Source organism: Octopus bimaculoides, chromosome 4 (genome assembly GCF_046866305.1).
Source record: "Octopus bimaculoides isolate indiv1 chromosome 4, ASM4686630v1, whole genome shotgun sequence".
In the NCBI taxonomy this organism is placed as follows: Eukaryota; Metazoa; Mollusca; class Cephalopoda; order Octopoda; family Octopodidae; genus Octopus; species Octopus bimaculoides.
The window spans coordinates 135,870,961-135,888,072 of NC_142931.1; the positions used below are offsets into that span (position 1 = coordinate 135,870,961).

The 17,112-nt window shown below is 28.1% G+C and overlaps 1 protein-coding gene across 25 annotated transcripts in view; it reads right to left on the minus strand.

Moving 5' to 3' along the window:
- Positions 1-17,112, minus strand: part of LOC106880165 (neurexin 1) — a 358,761-nt gene that overhangs the window by 194,156 nt on the left and 147,493 nt on the right. For 15 of the 25 annotated variants that reach the window (XM_089351551.1, XM_089351542.1, XM_089351549.1 and 12 more), the window contains exon 6: positions 6,669-6,695. The exons of the other annotated variants lie outside the window; for them this stretch is intronic. In XM_089351551.1, coding sequence (XP_089207677.1) covers positions 6,669-6,695 — 27 coding nt within the window. The remainder of the gene's footprint in view (positions 1-6,668; positions 6,696-17,112) is intronic. 25 annotated transcript variants of the gene reach the window in all.

Here is a 17,112-nt window from a genome sequence, read left to right on the forward strand (position 1 = left end):
CTTATCTAAAGCGTAGCGTATAACAATAGTTTTGTTAATTTATCTGGAAATTATGAAAATAAAGATGAATTGAAAACGTTACACAGCTTATCATCATCAAAATTTAAAACACTGGAGTATCTAATGCATTAAGTATGTGGTAAATTCTGTTATACAAAACACCAAATGTCATAAACATGATATATTGTGTATTTAAATTGAAAAACAAAAAGAAAGAAAAAAAAAAGAAAATGAGAGAGAAACTAAAATAACAGGTTAGAAGATGTCTTTCTAATTTTATCTTAAATCTCACAGTACTTGTAAGCCTTATTCTCTATCAAATATATTTTATAATATAGATATAGATATCTAAATTAATTATGATTTCAACCATTATAAAATTGTTGAAAAGAAGGTAAATAAAATATAAGAAATAAATATAAAATGATTTACATTAAAAGCTATAGGAGTATTTATGTCAATATAGATAGTACTTATAACTTAATGAGCACTGGTTTCAGCAAATCATGGTTATAAGCAGAATATAATAAAGAAAATATATAGTGAGTAAAGACTGAATGAAAGACTCACAAGAGAATTTGGAGTCATTAGTGATGTATAAGAGGTTAACATTCTATTGCTCAATAGTTTTCATCATTCTCTTGAGAAACATAAGAAAACTTATAACTGGTGATATGTTAGCAAAATGTTAAATGCTTTAGAGTACATATATGGTGCAGCACTTTTAACTGGAAGCAACCTCATTATACAGAGATTTATAGACTGCACTAATGCTATACCAAAAGAAGCAAGAGTTGAAAATAATGAAAAGCCATGATGAAAAAATAGTAATAAAAATGTGGACTGAATAAGCAGAGAAGACTGAGTTTTCCTGAATGGTAATATATTTGAGAATACTGACTTGTGGATACATGTAGCACCATCTTTGAAATCAAATGGTGGCTAATTCAGTCATAAATTCCCAATTTGATAAGAAATTAATAAATAGGTTGGCTACATAAATTTTGGAAGTTGCAAAGACTCAGTAGGTACACAACATAAATGTGTACACCCAGTTCTCTTGTAAAACAGTTAATCCCAATACAACAACAAAGTATGATCTACAAAATACAAATTTTGTGGACAAACTCACATAAGAAATTGGGAATATTTGAAGTAGTGGAGATTTTTAATAAAATATGTGGATGTCTGGCAAAATATGACAAAAATATTTGATTAAGAAATATGGAAGAAAGAAAGTTGTTTCATCTTTATAGAAGTGAAAGAGGTTAGTGGTTATAATTTAAAACCACTTATGAAGTAGATGAGATGGTGGATCATCACAGATACTAAATTTGATAATCTGGGAGATCAGTAATGTTTAGTATTAAGAGAATACAGTTAAGCTGGAACATATGACATGGATGTATTTCATACAAGGGCCTCCCAGCTCAAAATGAAAATTTTTTAAAACTGAAAATACACAAGAAGCAGCAACTTTGCAAGGGTCCAAAAAGATGGAGAAAGAAGTATGATAATTTAAGACATTGGCAGCTGAATTATAGAGAATGTAAAATTTAATTATAAATTTTCAAAAGGAAAATTTAAATGGCTGCACAAGATTTTCTTCCTTTTAGAATAAATGAAAAAGTATTTAGAATAGGTTAGCACCATAATTGAGCTTTTAAACTTTCAGCTTAATGATTCAGTATTATCTATTTTTAGGTACAAGCAATTTAGATGAAAATTTATATGCAAATTGTTTGACAATTGTCTTGCAATAACTAAACAGATAATATATTTTATCAACAGAAAGAAAATAGTTCTTTTAGCAAATTTTTCAAGGTTAACAGAAGTAATCTGCAGAGGTTATTTCTGGAGTCTAAGGAATACAGGTTTCTATCTACACTTCCCATGAAAAGATTAGGTATGAAATTAATTCTTCTATTTAATATTTAATTGCTAAGACAGTTAACTTAAAAAAACTGAATATGGAAACATGTTAGTATTTTAGACTTAAATAAGTCGGTCTTATAAAAACACCTTTGACATAAAACCTGTAAGCTTAGAGTAACTAAGTCAATATTCTACAAAGATAGTGCTTGTGAAGACTAATGCATGTGTATTCACATATACACATTATAGAAGAAGCTATCAGTAATTGTATTGTGGATGGAATTAAGTGTTAACTCCTGCTAACATAAATGCTAGTTCTGAATTCTACTGATTAACAGTTATTCAATGGAGAATAACACTAAAATCTTCATATGGAAAAGAAAATAAGAAAGGTTTTTAATAAAAATACTGTGTTTTTTATGATTTTTCAACAGCACTAATTTCCTATTATAATTATTTTACAAAATGTATTTGTATGTGATTTTAGTAGATTTCTTGAAATCAATAATAATAAATGAATAAAGTTTTGAACTAATAAGAATTAATTCATTTTATTACTAGATTGTAGTGATTAAATTGACTTTTTCATTTTACATTTGACTAATACTTATTTTAGAGACTCTAGTGAAATGAAAGGCAAAGTCAGCTTAAGCAGGGTTTCATTACACCAAATTACATACTGTAAATAATTTAGACTGATGCAGTACTTACTGTTTATCCTTATTAGTAAGGAATATTAATATTAAATAAATATGTAATTTTGTAAAGTAGTCAAATTAAATCCTCCCTAAACATCAAAATGAATCAAAAATATAACAAGTAAATAAATATCTACTTGGCTATGAAAACTTTAGCATGAAATGACTTCTTAATTAGTCATGACATGCTGTTCTATCACAAAGTGTGATAAGTGGAATAATTTAAATTGGAAATTGAACCCAAATAATGTACTTCATTTTCTGAGAAGCACAGATAAATAATGAAAGAACTGAATTGGTATTTAATCCTATGAAACAAAATACATGTTAGTTATGAAATTCAACTTTAGTGTATTTATTTACCTGGTTCATTTTTTGCTTAAAAAAGAATAATTAAAAAGGAATGCTTGCATACATTTTTACAGTGAACACTATTTTTACAGTGAACACTATTTTTACAGTGAACACTATTTTTACAGTGAACACTATTTGTTGATATTCAAAAAAATGCTTAAATAAAAATTTTAACCAGGTATGTATTGGTTCATCTTTTATACAAAAGAAAAATGGTATTGAATACCTCAGAATATGGACTAAATACAGAGGTGAGCCAGTGAAAATGTTAAAGAAATCTGTATATATCAAAACATAGAATATATGTTTGGTTTAATGAAAAAAAATTGTAGATTATTGATAGAAAATTCAAGTAAAATATTTTCATAATTTCATCTGCTAAGATTCAAGATATTTTAACATATAGATGTGTCACATGTTTCATATTTGAATTATATACTGGAGGTGTTTCAATGGTTGAACTGATAATGTGTTTTGCCTCTTGGCTGAATATCCTTTCATTGCCACTGTCGCACAAACTGTACTTCAAGCACTAAACACACTCTGTTCTATGTATCTGACAGAAGACAAGGAATAGGGACACACACACACACACATGCACACATGTATATATAGTGAGAGAAAGAGAGAGAGAGAGAAAGAGAAAGAGAGAGAGAGAGAGAGAGAGAGAGAGAGAGAGAGAGAGAGAGAGAGAGAGAGAGAGAGAGAAGGATGGGGACAAACAGAGTCAGAAAATAATGATCGTGATGATAATACAAATTACTGAAATTAAATCATATTCTCTGCTCACCTTTCCTTTCTGTCTACTTGTTTGTACTTATATTTCAGTCAACCACCCTATCTATATCCATATACACACAAAAGCAGAGAATTGATAAGATTTTAGATAACTTAAAAGAATTGATAGGGATGAAAAAGAAGATCAAGAATAATAATGATGACAATCACAACCGACTGAAAGATATGACTTTTACTACATTTCTTACTGTGGTAACTAATTTACAACCTAATTAAAATATTTTAGAGAGTAAAACAATGATGAGTAAATATTCATAATTGTTATGATTGGGTTGTAAAAATATTTTTGTCTTAGTGATATGTGCAATAACCATATAAACCAGTATTCAGTTCATTTGATATCTAAGAAAAAGACCAGAAAACTTTTTAGCTACATGAGCTGTTAAGAATGCGTTATCGCAGGTTTAGGAAAAAATATTCTGAGTCACTGGAAAGAAAGATTTTACATTTCCTTTTGAAATCTGATATAGTTCAGCTACTAACAATGCTTCCAATAATTTGGAGCCAATATTTTTTTTATTTATTTATCTTCCTGTGTCCATTGGAATCTAATTAGTATGAAGTGTAAAGATTAAAGTGTCACTCTTTAGGAGAGATCATGGAGAAGAATATTATAAAATGGAGAAAAGTATTAATAATCCGATCACTATGTGTATTGTTGAAAATATTTTCTTATATATTAATGCTGAATGGGATTAAAATTATCAGTGTTTCATATTAGTACAAAATGACAGCTTAAACATAGAATGAAACTATGTCATTACTAGTTGAAAATAAGAAATAACAACATTTGTGATTTTAGGTGCTTATCTTCATGTATTCAAATCTTGTCACAAATACTGTATTGAAGGTGAATAATTCTGCATGTCTTACCCAACCCAAATTCCAATATGTTCTATTCATAGAGCATGGTTCTTAAGCAGTAAGATAGGGTTTAAACAATCAAAAAAAAAGTAATGGACGTAATAAAATGAACAAAAGAAAGACAGAAACAATGAGAAAGAGGGAAGAACTATTAAACCATTAAAATTTCACTTAAAATACAATTTTCATAATTACTGAAAAAATAGTTACAAAAGTGAAATCTATCCAATGTACATATATATTCACAACACTTGTGAAAATGCATATATATAGTACATATATACATACAAATACATTCATCACTTTTTCTAAGTGTGTGTATTTGTATGAGTATGAATAATGATAAGCACATACACTATCATATATATATATATATATGTGTTACATCATTTTATATAACATCCATGAGAAGTTTTTATTTTATAAAAGGCTATGACTTGAGTAAAAGGAATATAATTTATTTATTTTACTTATGTGCACATTCACATACTGATGACCTCTATTCTGAGTTGTTTTCACCTTTCTTTCTTGCTGATATCATCTGTGGTATTCTACTTCACGTAACCCTGGTTGTGATTGAAATCTTTTCTCCTTAGTACTATGATTATATCAGTCTTTAGATTTTACATCTCCATAAAGAACACAGATAGATAGATAGTTTGATTCTTCTAGCAAGAAACAGAAAACATTTATTCAACTTTCAGGTGTAAGTTCACTGCAAGCTAACTGTGTACTAAAAGATAACTTTTGCTGGCAATGCCGAAATCACAAATGCTTAGTTTGTGACAGTACTAATGGCTTCCTTAAATTTCAAACAATATATTTTAATTTTATATAAAAAGGTAAAATAAATGTAATCAAAGAAAGATAAAACTCGTAATTTTTTATTATCACATTGCAGTATGTGTGTATTAGTGTGTTTCTGCATACATTTAGGTCTCTGTATAAGATAGGAAATAGCACCTTTTGAAAAGATGAAGTGATGTTATGAATCTGAAAGTTTTTCTATAGGATTTGAAAATGAAACATGAAGAAATATTGTATCATATTTATATATATTATCTAAGATATCTTTGAAAGCTGGCTTGGTACCCAATGATTGTTGGCATTCCACACAGTCATTGTTGCTATTTTGCATTTCTCTTTTAATTCCTATTGATATCACATAGGTTTTACCTATACTTACCGATATAAGTAACATACTTCATACTTATTCAAATGCAACTGTTGATATCTCATATATTTTCAAGTTATGTCTAATTACATTGTTGGAATTCTGCAGCTTGTACAACACTGACTAAAAGGTCAAATATCTAAAATAGCATATCTAAATGACAATTAGTCTTACAGATTTCAAGACAACTCCGACCAGTATTTCTACACTATACATAGTTTTTATGTGAAATCTCTATTAGATGTATACAGAATTCATTGAATTATTTCCTTATATACTGCTTAGGTTTCTTTATATGTGTGTATATATATATATATATATATATATATATATATATATATATATATATATGTATATATATATATATCTGTATGTTAATAACATTTGTTAGATATAAAAAAGAGAGTTGTTTTACGTTTGTATTCATATATATATGCATGTATATATGTGTTGTATGTATGTGTGAACAATTTTTTTATTGTCTGTCAGTGATATCAAAGGGCCTGGTGTATTATTATATGTTATTCCTTAATCAAACCAAATCTGTACCTGTCAAGCATGCATAATTAACAAGGCAGGAAAAAAAAGATATATATTGATATATAGATATGCATGTCCCAAATATAAAATGAAGTCAGATCAAAAACTAGCACAAACATGAGCCTAACAAACAACCAATCATATTACAGGATTGCACACAAGCAGCCACTGCTGACTAACATAACAGCTGGGCATGTCAGTATTCCAGGCAGAAAGATATGCACATACACAGAAGACAGATAAAGGAGTAAAATATTGAAAGGATATATGTATATAACAAGAACAATTTCCCAATGTCTAGCTAGCATTTGCAATTCATGCTTATTGTTTATCATTCACATGCCACTTAGTTTGTAGTTACTTACAACGAACAACCCTCTATCCTTCGCAAGCTGTGCAGTAAAATCAAATACAGGTGATTTTATAAATGTGTGCATACAGTTACAGAAGAGGAGAAAGAGCTAGAGTTTTAAAGAGTTTGAAGAAAGAGTCAGTAACAATGTCAGAAACAATGTCAATGACAGAAAAGTGTTTATATGTGTATCTGTGAGTGTGTGTATGCATGTGTGTGTATGTGTGAATATGCATACACACATAAATAAAGATAAAGAAAGAAAGAGATAGAAAGTAAACTAGAAAGAGAGTGAAAGCCTGCGAGAAAGATTTGTCAAATGACAGTGAGGAGTGTTTAGAAAGAAATGAATTCAAGGTCTATATAAATGGTCAACATACTGCCAAACAGAACTTGAAAAATAATCGCATTCATATGCAAAAAGGAAATGATAGACACACAGATAGAAAAAAGATAAGGCATCCAAATGCAAAACAAAAGGATAATTAGATATGAATATATGGTTTATATGTATTTACATATATGTATATATACATATGTGCATGTATTAGTAAATTATATTAAATATATATATAAATATATACACTACAAAGTATATATATTTAAATACATAATTGTATATAACTTATTATGCATATACACATGAATATATAGCTATGTAATTAGATGGGAGATAGTCCATTTGAAATGCGCATGAGCAACAAATGAATAATGCATGCATGTCGGACACTTATGACAATATGAATTGATGTATAACACTGGAGACAATTTCATTGGAAAATGTTGCACACTGATGATATTAGAGCTGAAATCTGATTATATTTTGCTAACTGTTGACCTTTGTATGGAAGCAGCTAATTCTAGATTGATAATAAAATGTTTTAATCATAAATATATATACTTTCACTGATAATTGTAAGTAAACAAGTAGAAAATGTGGGTTGAATAAAATGTTTAGTGAAAAAAATATGTGAAAGGCTAGTGCAAGCAAGTTCAACTCTAAATATTTTACTTGTATACTTCGTGGAATTTTCTTACACAAATTCCATAACTTCTATACATAAATGCGTAATGGACTTTACTGTTAGTACAAGTATATTGGTATCAGTGTATTTGTATATTTCTTTGAATGCATGTATGAACAATACATTTATGTACCAAACATAGTAAATTGTGTATGTGAGATACAGGAAGAGAAAAAGAGGGAAGAGAGAGAGAGGAAGAGGAAGAGAGAGAGAGAGAAAAAAAGAGAGAGAGGAAGAGGGAGAGAGAGAAAGAGGGAGAGAGAGAAAGAGGGAGAGAGAGAAAGAGGGAGAGAGAGAGAGGGAGAGAGAAAGAGGGAGAGAGAGAAAGAGAGAGAGTAACATAGAATGTGTGTATTTATGAATGTGTTTCAATGAGAAACTAATATTGAGAAAATAATTTAATTCTGCAGTGTAGATTATAATAGGGAGTTGTCTTCATAAAATATATTTCTTAAATGGTAGAGTAAAACATGAAACTATTAGAGACTGGTTCTAAATAATAATTACAATGTTGACAGTTTAAAAATTCCCAGCCCAGCCATACACACAAAACAGCAAAATTAAAGAAATTTCTAAAAATTCTTATTCAAATACATCATAAAACTACAAATTTTCTAAAGATTGTCTCATATATAGTAAGACTAAAAAATATCAATAATTCTGAAAGTATATGGAAATGTTTTAATCACTAATGAAACTGGAAAAATTATTCTTCGGGGAAAAGAATGGATACATTCATTTTTACTGAAGTTCTGTTTTTTTTTGTGTATACTATATTTTTTCAGCCCTAAATATTTGATACAGAAAAGACTACTTAACACATTTCATATCTGTTAACTATTTCTTTTACATGTCAGTTATTTACAGGAGAAAGTGTGAATAAATTAACTCAATTTTATAAATATTTTTTAAGATAATGAAAGTAAGTCTAGATATATTTATAGGTCACTAATAAAATATTTTAGTAAACTAAGTTTGGAGGAATGGTTATAAAAACAAAGAAAACAATAAAATATTAATATAATCTTCAGAGTGAATTTTATCATAAACAGAGTGTGTGTATGTATGTATATATATATTATATATACATATACATACATACATATATATATATATATATATATATATATATATATATATATATATATATATATATATATATATATATTAAGTTAAAATATAAAAGTTAAGTCCTTGACAAAGAAAAATTTATTAATGTATTTTTGTTTAGTTTTTTTGTTATAAATTGACACTAAAAATGTTTAGCTTTTATCTGGGTCTCTACATAGGTTCTGTAGGTTCCCAATGTAAGAAATGCTAAACAAACTCAAATGGATTCAATAGAATTATTCAGGTGTCATATACTAGTCTATTTTTCTTCTTTATAACCTCCTAATTCCTCTTTTTTATGCTATTTTCTGTATAGATTTTTTTGATCTGTAAATGATTTTTGGAGAAATTCTATCCCTTCTGATTTCTTTTAATTTTACTAAGTTCTAATATTATCATCATTATCATCATAATTTTACTTCTATATTTCTGTGTTGGCTTTGGTTGGACAGCTGACAAAGAAATTTAAGCAACCTATCCGTTATCAATTATTCATCACTTATTTTAAGTATTTTTGGTGTCAGTGTATTAATTTCAGCTAGGTACACATGCACAAAAGGTAAGTGCTTTATCTAAATATTCCATAAACCATAAATTACAAACTTTTATTTGTGCACATAACTGATTGTTGTAATTTGAGCTGCCTATATTACCAAAATCTATTTTAGAGCATTCTTTCTGAGTGCTCCCATTACAGTAGGTTAAACAATTTACAAAATCCCAGAGTGACATTCCCTTTACTCGTATCATACTCTGGTTTCTCATATTAGCAAAATTCATTCTTTATCCAAAATCAGTTACCTTTTTCTGTTACATTGTTAGATACCCATTGTATAACTTTTAAGATGTTTAAAGTTTATTGGTTTGATTATTAATTAAATAAACTATTTAAATTCAAACAGATGTTTGAACTTTATTTAAATATGTGTGTGTGTGTGTGTTGCAAAATTAATTTGAAGGAAAACAGGGAATAGCTCGAAAGATAAATTTTAGGTAGTTTTAAGAGTGCTAATATCTGGATTCCAGGTTTTTGCATGACACAAAATAATACTTTGAAAAATTTGATGAGTTAGAAATTATCATTCAGTTTAGGATTTCTGATATAATTGTAAAATGAGATTATTTTACTCTTTATAGTATATGAGATCTAGTTCCTCAATCAAGAAATATTTAATATACATAATTAATATCAGATATTTTTCAAGCAAGTATAATTAATAAACACTTCAATAAACATGGTAGTTTACTTATAATGTTCTGGATGATAAACATTGGTCTACTTGTATATGGATACTACTTAGAAGCAACTTTTAATTTTGTGTTTTCTGTTTGTTTTGCTGTGTCAAAATTTTGATAATAGGTAAAATGAAATGAAAAATATGCGTAAAGTGAGGAGAAAAAATTTAGGGTAGAAAGGAAAGTATTACATTCTCTAGACTTCATACTTTACTTTATAAACCTATTATTATATTACACAAGGTATATTAACATAAACAGATACACTTCTTTAATTTAAGTTCAACTTAAGTATTTTTTTTAAGATTTGAAATAAATGGTAAATGATAACACATCGATCTTCTATGATTTAGAATTTGAACTGTCAATATAATTGATTTGTAATAGATTTGAAGTATTGCATATAATTGCTTTAAAATTAAAGTCTGTCTTAAATTATTGAAAACACTAAATAATGATGACTTGGTAGAATGTATTCTACATACATTGTATCTTGCTAAATCTCTCATGTAAATTTATTAATATCAAATGACAGGACCTAAAATTACATGCCATATCTATCACTAATATGTAATCAAAATAGATATTGAATTTGACAGTGCCTAACGTTGTATGACATAAATATTACTAATATGTAACAGAAATAGATATTGAAACAGATAAGAATTTTGCAGATTCATTCATTGGAAATATTCTAGAAATATAAAACACTTAATTAACATAAATATATTTGAATACCTTTACTAAAAGGACTATTCAAAACTAAGAATGCTACTAGTGATCATAATTGTCATTTAACAGACTAATATTGAATGTACGTATAAATTTTGAAATTTCATTGTTATATTCTTTTAGGTATCCGTTCTCAAAAAATAGAACACGAGGTGAATATATATTTTCTTCTTAAAATCTTAAATATCAAAATTTTAATGAACCTAAGTTTGAAAGTTTAAAATTATAATCCCTATATCCCATAATGAAAATGCATTTCAAATAATAAATGAATGATAAATTGTAAAAATCAATTCTTGCTTTGAAGAATCATAAGCAATGTTCTGGTGAAGAGCAGGAACCAATGTTGTTCAAAGAATAAAAAAAATGTTAAAAGTTGTTGATTCATTTTATTGTAAAAAAAATAAATTAAAAAATTGCAACCAAAATCTTCAAGATGTCTGAGATGAGCAAGTTCCATGAACTCTAAAAGTATCCATTTGCTTCATTTTTTTTTTATATATCAAAAGAAAGAAAATTATTTTTCAGATATGTTGTTTAAAAAAATATTTGAACATATTCAAATACTATCTCTATGATATTTTTATAAATTCAAAAGGTGAAGACGATGAATTATGACAGCTTTTTTTTACAACAAAAACTTCAATAGTTAAAAAAGATATCAAAATTGGCTAAAGTAATCATAACTCATTTTGATATAGAGAATTTTCTTTTTTATTGACTACATACTTTCAGATTAGATATTGAAATAATTGAATAAAATAACTGCTAAAGAAAACATCATGTAAAACAATATAGACATAGCATACACATGTCACTTATTTGTACAATTAAAAACAACTATAAAGGTAATAACAATATAAAGTAATTAATGATAGCAACCAGGTTATGATGATAATAGTAATGATGATAAGAATAACTATCAAAATTAATAAAAGACGAATTGTAATAATAAAAACAAATAATAATGACATCAACAACAATGATAATTATAATAATACAAGACAAAAATATAGGAAGTTCATTTGTAATATGGATATATTTTAATTCTTTTATAAATTATGATGAATTTTGTAACCAATGTTATAAACCAGTTCTTCAAGAAGTAAAAAAATATATATATTCAGTAGGATTCAATTAACAAAACAAATTTCTCAATCTCTCTCTCTCTCATATGCATGTGCACACACCCACACGCACACATGCACACATGCACACATGTGCGCACACGCACATGCACACACACACACGCACACATGTACACACATATACACTCATATTCACAAAACGAAACAAAAAACGAGGGATTAACACAGTGCTGCACTTAAGGTATGAGCTGTGAGTGGTAACAAAAATAAAGTGCAGGAGCGGATAACTAGCTACAACTTTCATTCCACAAGGTTTGGATTCACAATATATCACTAGAGGATTTTGTCTATATAATAAATTATAGAGAATTAAGAAATACAGTTGATGGGAATCAAATACTAAAAGTTTGCTAATTATAATAACAACAAAGACACAATTCTAGCAGTAAGTTAGAAATGCTAAAACATGAAATTGTTTTTAAATAGAAGCAAATATTTTCAGTACACTTTTTGTTTTTATTTGCTAGTGCGTGGAAGATTAGAATAGTTATAGTATCCGGTGTATTCCAGGTCTGGAGGTTGAAATAATTTATCTGATATTAATATGGTGGGAGATGACAATGGTGAAGTTTTCCAAAAGGATGAAACTGTGGTAGGAAATGAATATATGTAGTAGGAGGAAGAATCACTAGTATAATGGCTACGTATTTATAACACAAATTGACATAAAGCAAACAAATTTTAGAAATAGCTTATGTTGAATAGACAGAAAGAAAACACAATGTAGTGGAGGTAAGTTTATGAAGGGATCTAATCTAACATTTGATAGCTGAAACAAGTGCACCATTCCGAACATTGGGACCACTACTTAATGTTTGAGATATATATTTAAAGGATTAGTAATTATTGGAATATTAAATACTTTGCTGAACAATATTAAGGAAATGAGATTTCCATGATAGAGGTTAGTTAGAACCATGCATTCATAAAAGTTTCAAAGATTTTAGTTTTTAGCAGATATTGCTTTTAATTGGAATGAAAGAAACAGAATGTTGTTAGTAGTATAGATTTAAATTTTATTTTCTAAAGAAAAGAGACAAGTTGGATCAGTAACCTGTCTTTTAGATCTTGCAGCAAGGCAATGAGATGCAGTCAGTCAGTTGATGTTGAGATATCTATCACACCCCTGCTAGATAGCTGAAATTTTATAATTCCTAGGTTTTTCATCACTGTTCTAGAGTTTCTTTAGGAGCCAATGGCATGAATTCTTTGAATACACTTTTATAACATCTAATGTAAAGCTTTTATTCTGCACATGCCTGTTTATTTGTGTGTCTGTATGTTTATATGTAAGTGAATGTACACAACTAGTTATAGAGTCTAGAAATAATTAACATTTGAGCATTTACTTTAGGGAAATATTTTATGTCTATATACACACAAACAAAGCTTAATGTATGTATTTATACACACATATGTATATACATCTGTGTAGATATATATGCATATGAACATATGTAATATATAATTATATGTGTATAGGTAAATTACAAAGTGTTTATGTTCATATGCTATTGAAGTAAGTTACTGATGTATTCAACCGAATTCTTTGGAGAAAGGAAAAATGTTTTTTGTGTCTTTAGTTCATGGAAGTATGAAAGTAATGAAAGATTAGTTTCTGCAAACTTGTGAGAGGGAAGCAGTGGAAAAGGGAGAAATATAAATTTGGAAAAAAGTGTGATTGGAGGTGGAGAAGGAATAAGAGTGAGAAGAAAGAGTAGAATTACTTATCACTGTAAGGTAGAGAGAATAACTGGGGTTTACAAATTTAGTCAATAACAATGTTCACATTCATGAGCGTCATTCATAATACACTCTCTTATATTCAGATATACTCACTTTGTGCCCAATCATATTTTTTTGAAATACACACTTGTCTGTAACTTTCTATTTATACTTTCTAACTGCCTCTATCTTTACCACACCATACCTTTTCTTTTTTACAAAATCTCACCAAAATTGGAGTTAAAACCTTCATGGTCTCAATCCATGTCCAACTAGGTATCTTTAAATGTGTATGTTGAATATTTCTCATCAGTAGTATGAGTGTAATTACTTGTTCTAAATCCTAATCACTCAAAACTTTTAGCCTGCCAATGTTATATACTGCATTACATGAAAACTCTGATGACACAGGGTGACATTTAGGTGATTCATTCAAAGAGCATCTATGAAACATCTCCACTGCATTCCAACCAACCTGTGGCTGGATACCTCTAAGTGTCCAGTGTTTCTGCAGTTTACAGGGCATTATAGTCCTGAAAACACATACATGCACACACACACCACACACACACACACACACACACACACACACACACACACACACACACACATGCACACACACACACACACATGCACACACACACACACACACACACACACACACACACACACACACACACACACACACACACACACACACACACACAATACATTATCATTGCTCAAAATACATCGTCCATGGAACTTAATGAATATTTTCCTTCTCTACTTCTTAATTTCACCTTACCCCATCTGTATTTAAGGATGTATATCGGTACCAAGATGTGCAGCTGTGGTGATATATTTTTGCATGTAACTCAATGGGTGTATGTAGATGTATATAAATATGTGTGAGCAGAAAATTTTGATATGAATACATCATTATTTCATTTGCATGAATAACTGAATGCATTTGGCTATATAAACGTATGTATACAGGTGTGAACACGCATGGGTATATTTTTGAATGTGTACATAGATATGAAAGGCTACAGGTATGTTTAGAAGTACGTATATCTATGCACATTTAAGTATTTGCATGAGCTTATATATGCATACATACACACATATGTATATATGCGTATGTATGTAATGATGAACTTTCTCATCGAAGATGACATAAGAGTGTTCAGCTTTTTTGCCAAATGACCTGCACAAATGACATTGCCTGAACAGGTGTACAGTGTGCCATGCATCAGGTGTTGAAGTCATCGCAGAGCAACGTGAGATGAAGTACTTTACTCAAGAACACAACACAGCACCTGGTCAAGAAATTGAAACCATGATCTCTCTATCGTGAGTGTAATATCCTAATCACTAGGCCATCTGTTTTCACAATTGTGAGGTCTGATATGTATGTGTAAATATACATGAATAGAACAGAGAAGAGAAGTGAGGTGAGAGAATAGATGTTTATTCCATTTGCTTGCAATAGTTTCATAATCTTGTTAGTTATATAATAAATGTTGCATCAACATTTGCATGTAATATAAAATATACATATAAATATATATGTGTACACCCATATAAACAAGAGAACTAACAGATTAATTTTAAGAATGATTCATGGTAGTCCAAAACATCAGGACTACCATGAATCATTCTGAAGATTAGTCTGTTAATCTGTTTGAACACATGTATATATGGGTGTACAGACACATGCATATTTATATATTTTATAAATGTGCAAATGTTATGCAATGTCTATTATATAACTAACAAAATTCTGAAACAGCTGTAAACAAATGGAATCAACATTTATTCTCTCACCTTACTTCTCTTATCTGTTCCATTCATAAACATTCTCTCTACCATTTGTAAGAGTGGGTACTTATGTAAGTATATGTGCATGCAAGCTTCAGGGAATATGTGAGCTGGTGGTCCGATTTCACTATTTATAATTACGAGTATGTACAAGTATAAATGTGCATATCATTATTGACTGGAGTGTTTACAAACATACTAACTTGAAAATGATCCCAAATACTGAATTATTTCCCTCCTAAATATGCACATAAACTAGCAATTTGTTACTTTCACACATCCACAGATTAAGGACACAAAATCTTTCCTATTTCTCTGAAGAATGGTTTATCCTAAAGTGACAGAAAGTTTTAGGAATTTTATATTTTATTTTTTAACCTACATGTATAAATATATATATTTATATATATACACACATATGTCACTAAAGTGACTGAGGTCACTAGTCAGCAGCAGTATTGCTAGAAATAAGAGTTAAAACAACTCATAGCCATGCTTCTTGTGGCCATGAGTTATTTTAATTCTTATTTCTAGCAATACTGGTGCTGACTAGTGACCTCAGTCACTTTAGTGACGTATATATTTCTGCCTTTCGGTTATAAAATTGCGAATAAGCCACCCTTATTATTTAATATTATATATGTATATATATGTACATACATAGGTATATATATATACATATATATATATATATATATATATATATATATATTTATATATATATATATATATATATATATATATATATATATATATATATATATATATATATATATATATATATATATATATATGTATATATATATACTTATGTATGTACACACACATATATATATATATATATATATATATATATATATACACACACATACAAATATATTTATACATATACATATATATATTTATAGTGTGAATATATAGACACACATATATATGTATGTATATATATATATATATATATATATATATATATATATATGAATATACATACATATGTATATATATATATATATATATATATATATATATATATATATATATATATATATATATATATATATATATATATGCATATATATATGCATACACATATGTATGGATCAAAACAGCTTGCTTCAAATTTGTTGGTAATCCAAGAGTTTTTTCAAGTGTAATGCTAATCTTCAACCATTTTGTATATATAGTAACACATACATATGTACATATATATACACATATATATACCTTTGTACATACATACACACACACACACACACACACACACATATATATATATATATATATATATATATATATATATATATATACATAAATACACACAAGCACATACATATATAGGTATGTGCACGTGCATGCATGTGTGTGGATATGCTTATACGTATGCATATGGGCTGGCATTATAAGGACAAATGTGAGAAAGCTGAATTTTCTAATGTCCAAAATATCAGAAAGTTGAAAAATCAAATTGCCAAATCTTGAAATATTTAAAGATCTTTAAATTCCCAATTTTTCTCTAGAATATCTTAGGGATAAATAATAATAAAAAAAATAGTCTTAAAAAATATTTAATTACAATTTTAAAAAGAAGATTTTTTTGGAGCGCATATTATAACAATAAATTTTGATATAAATGTTTTAAAAAATCTTTAAGTAATTAAGTTCAGAAACTAGGCAAAAT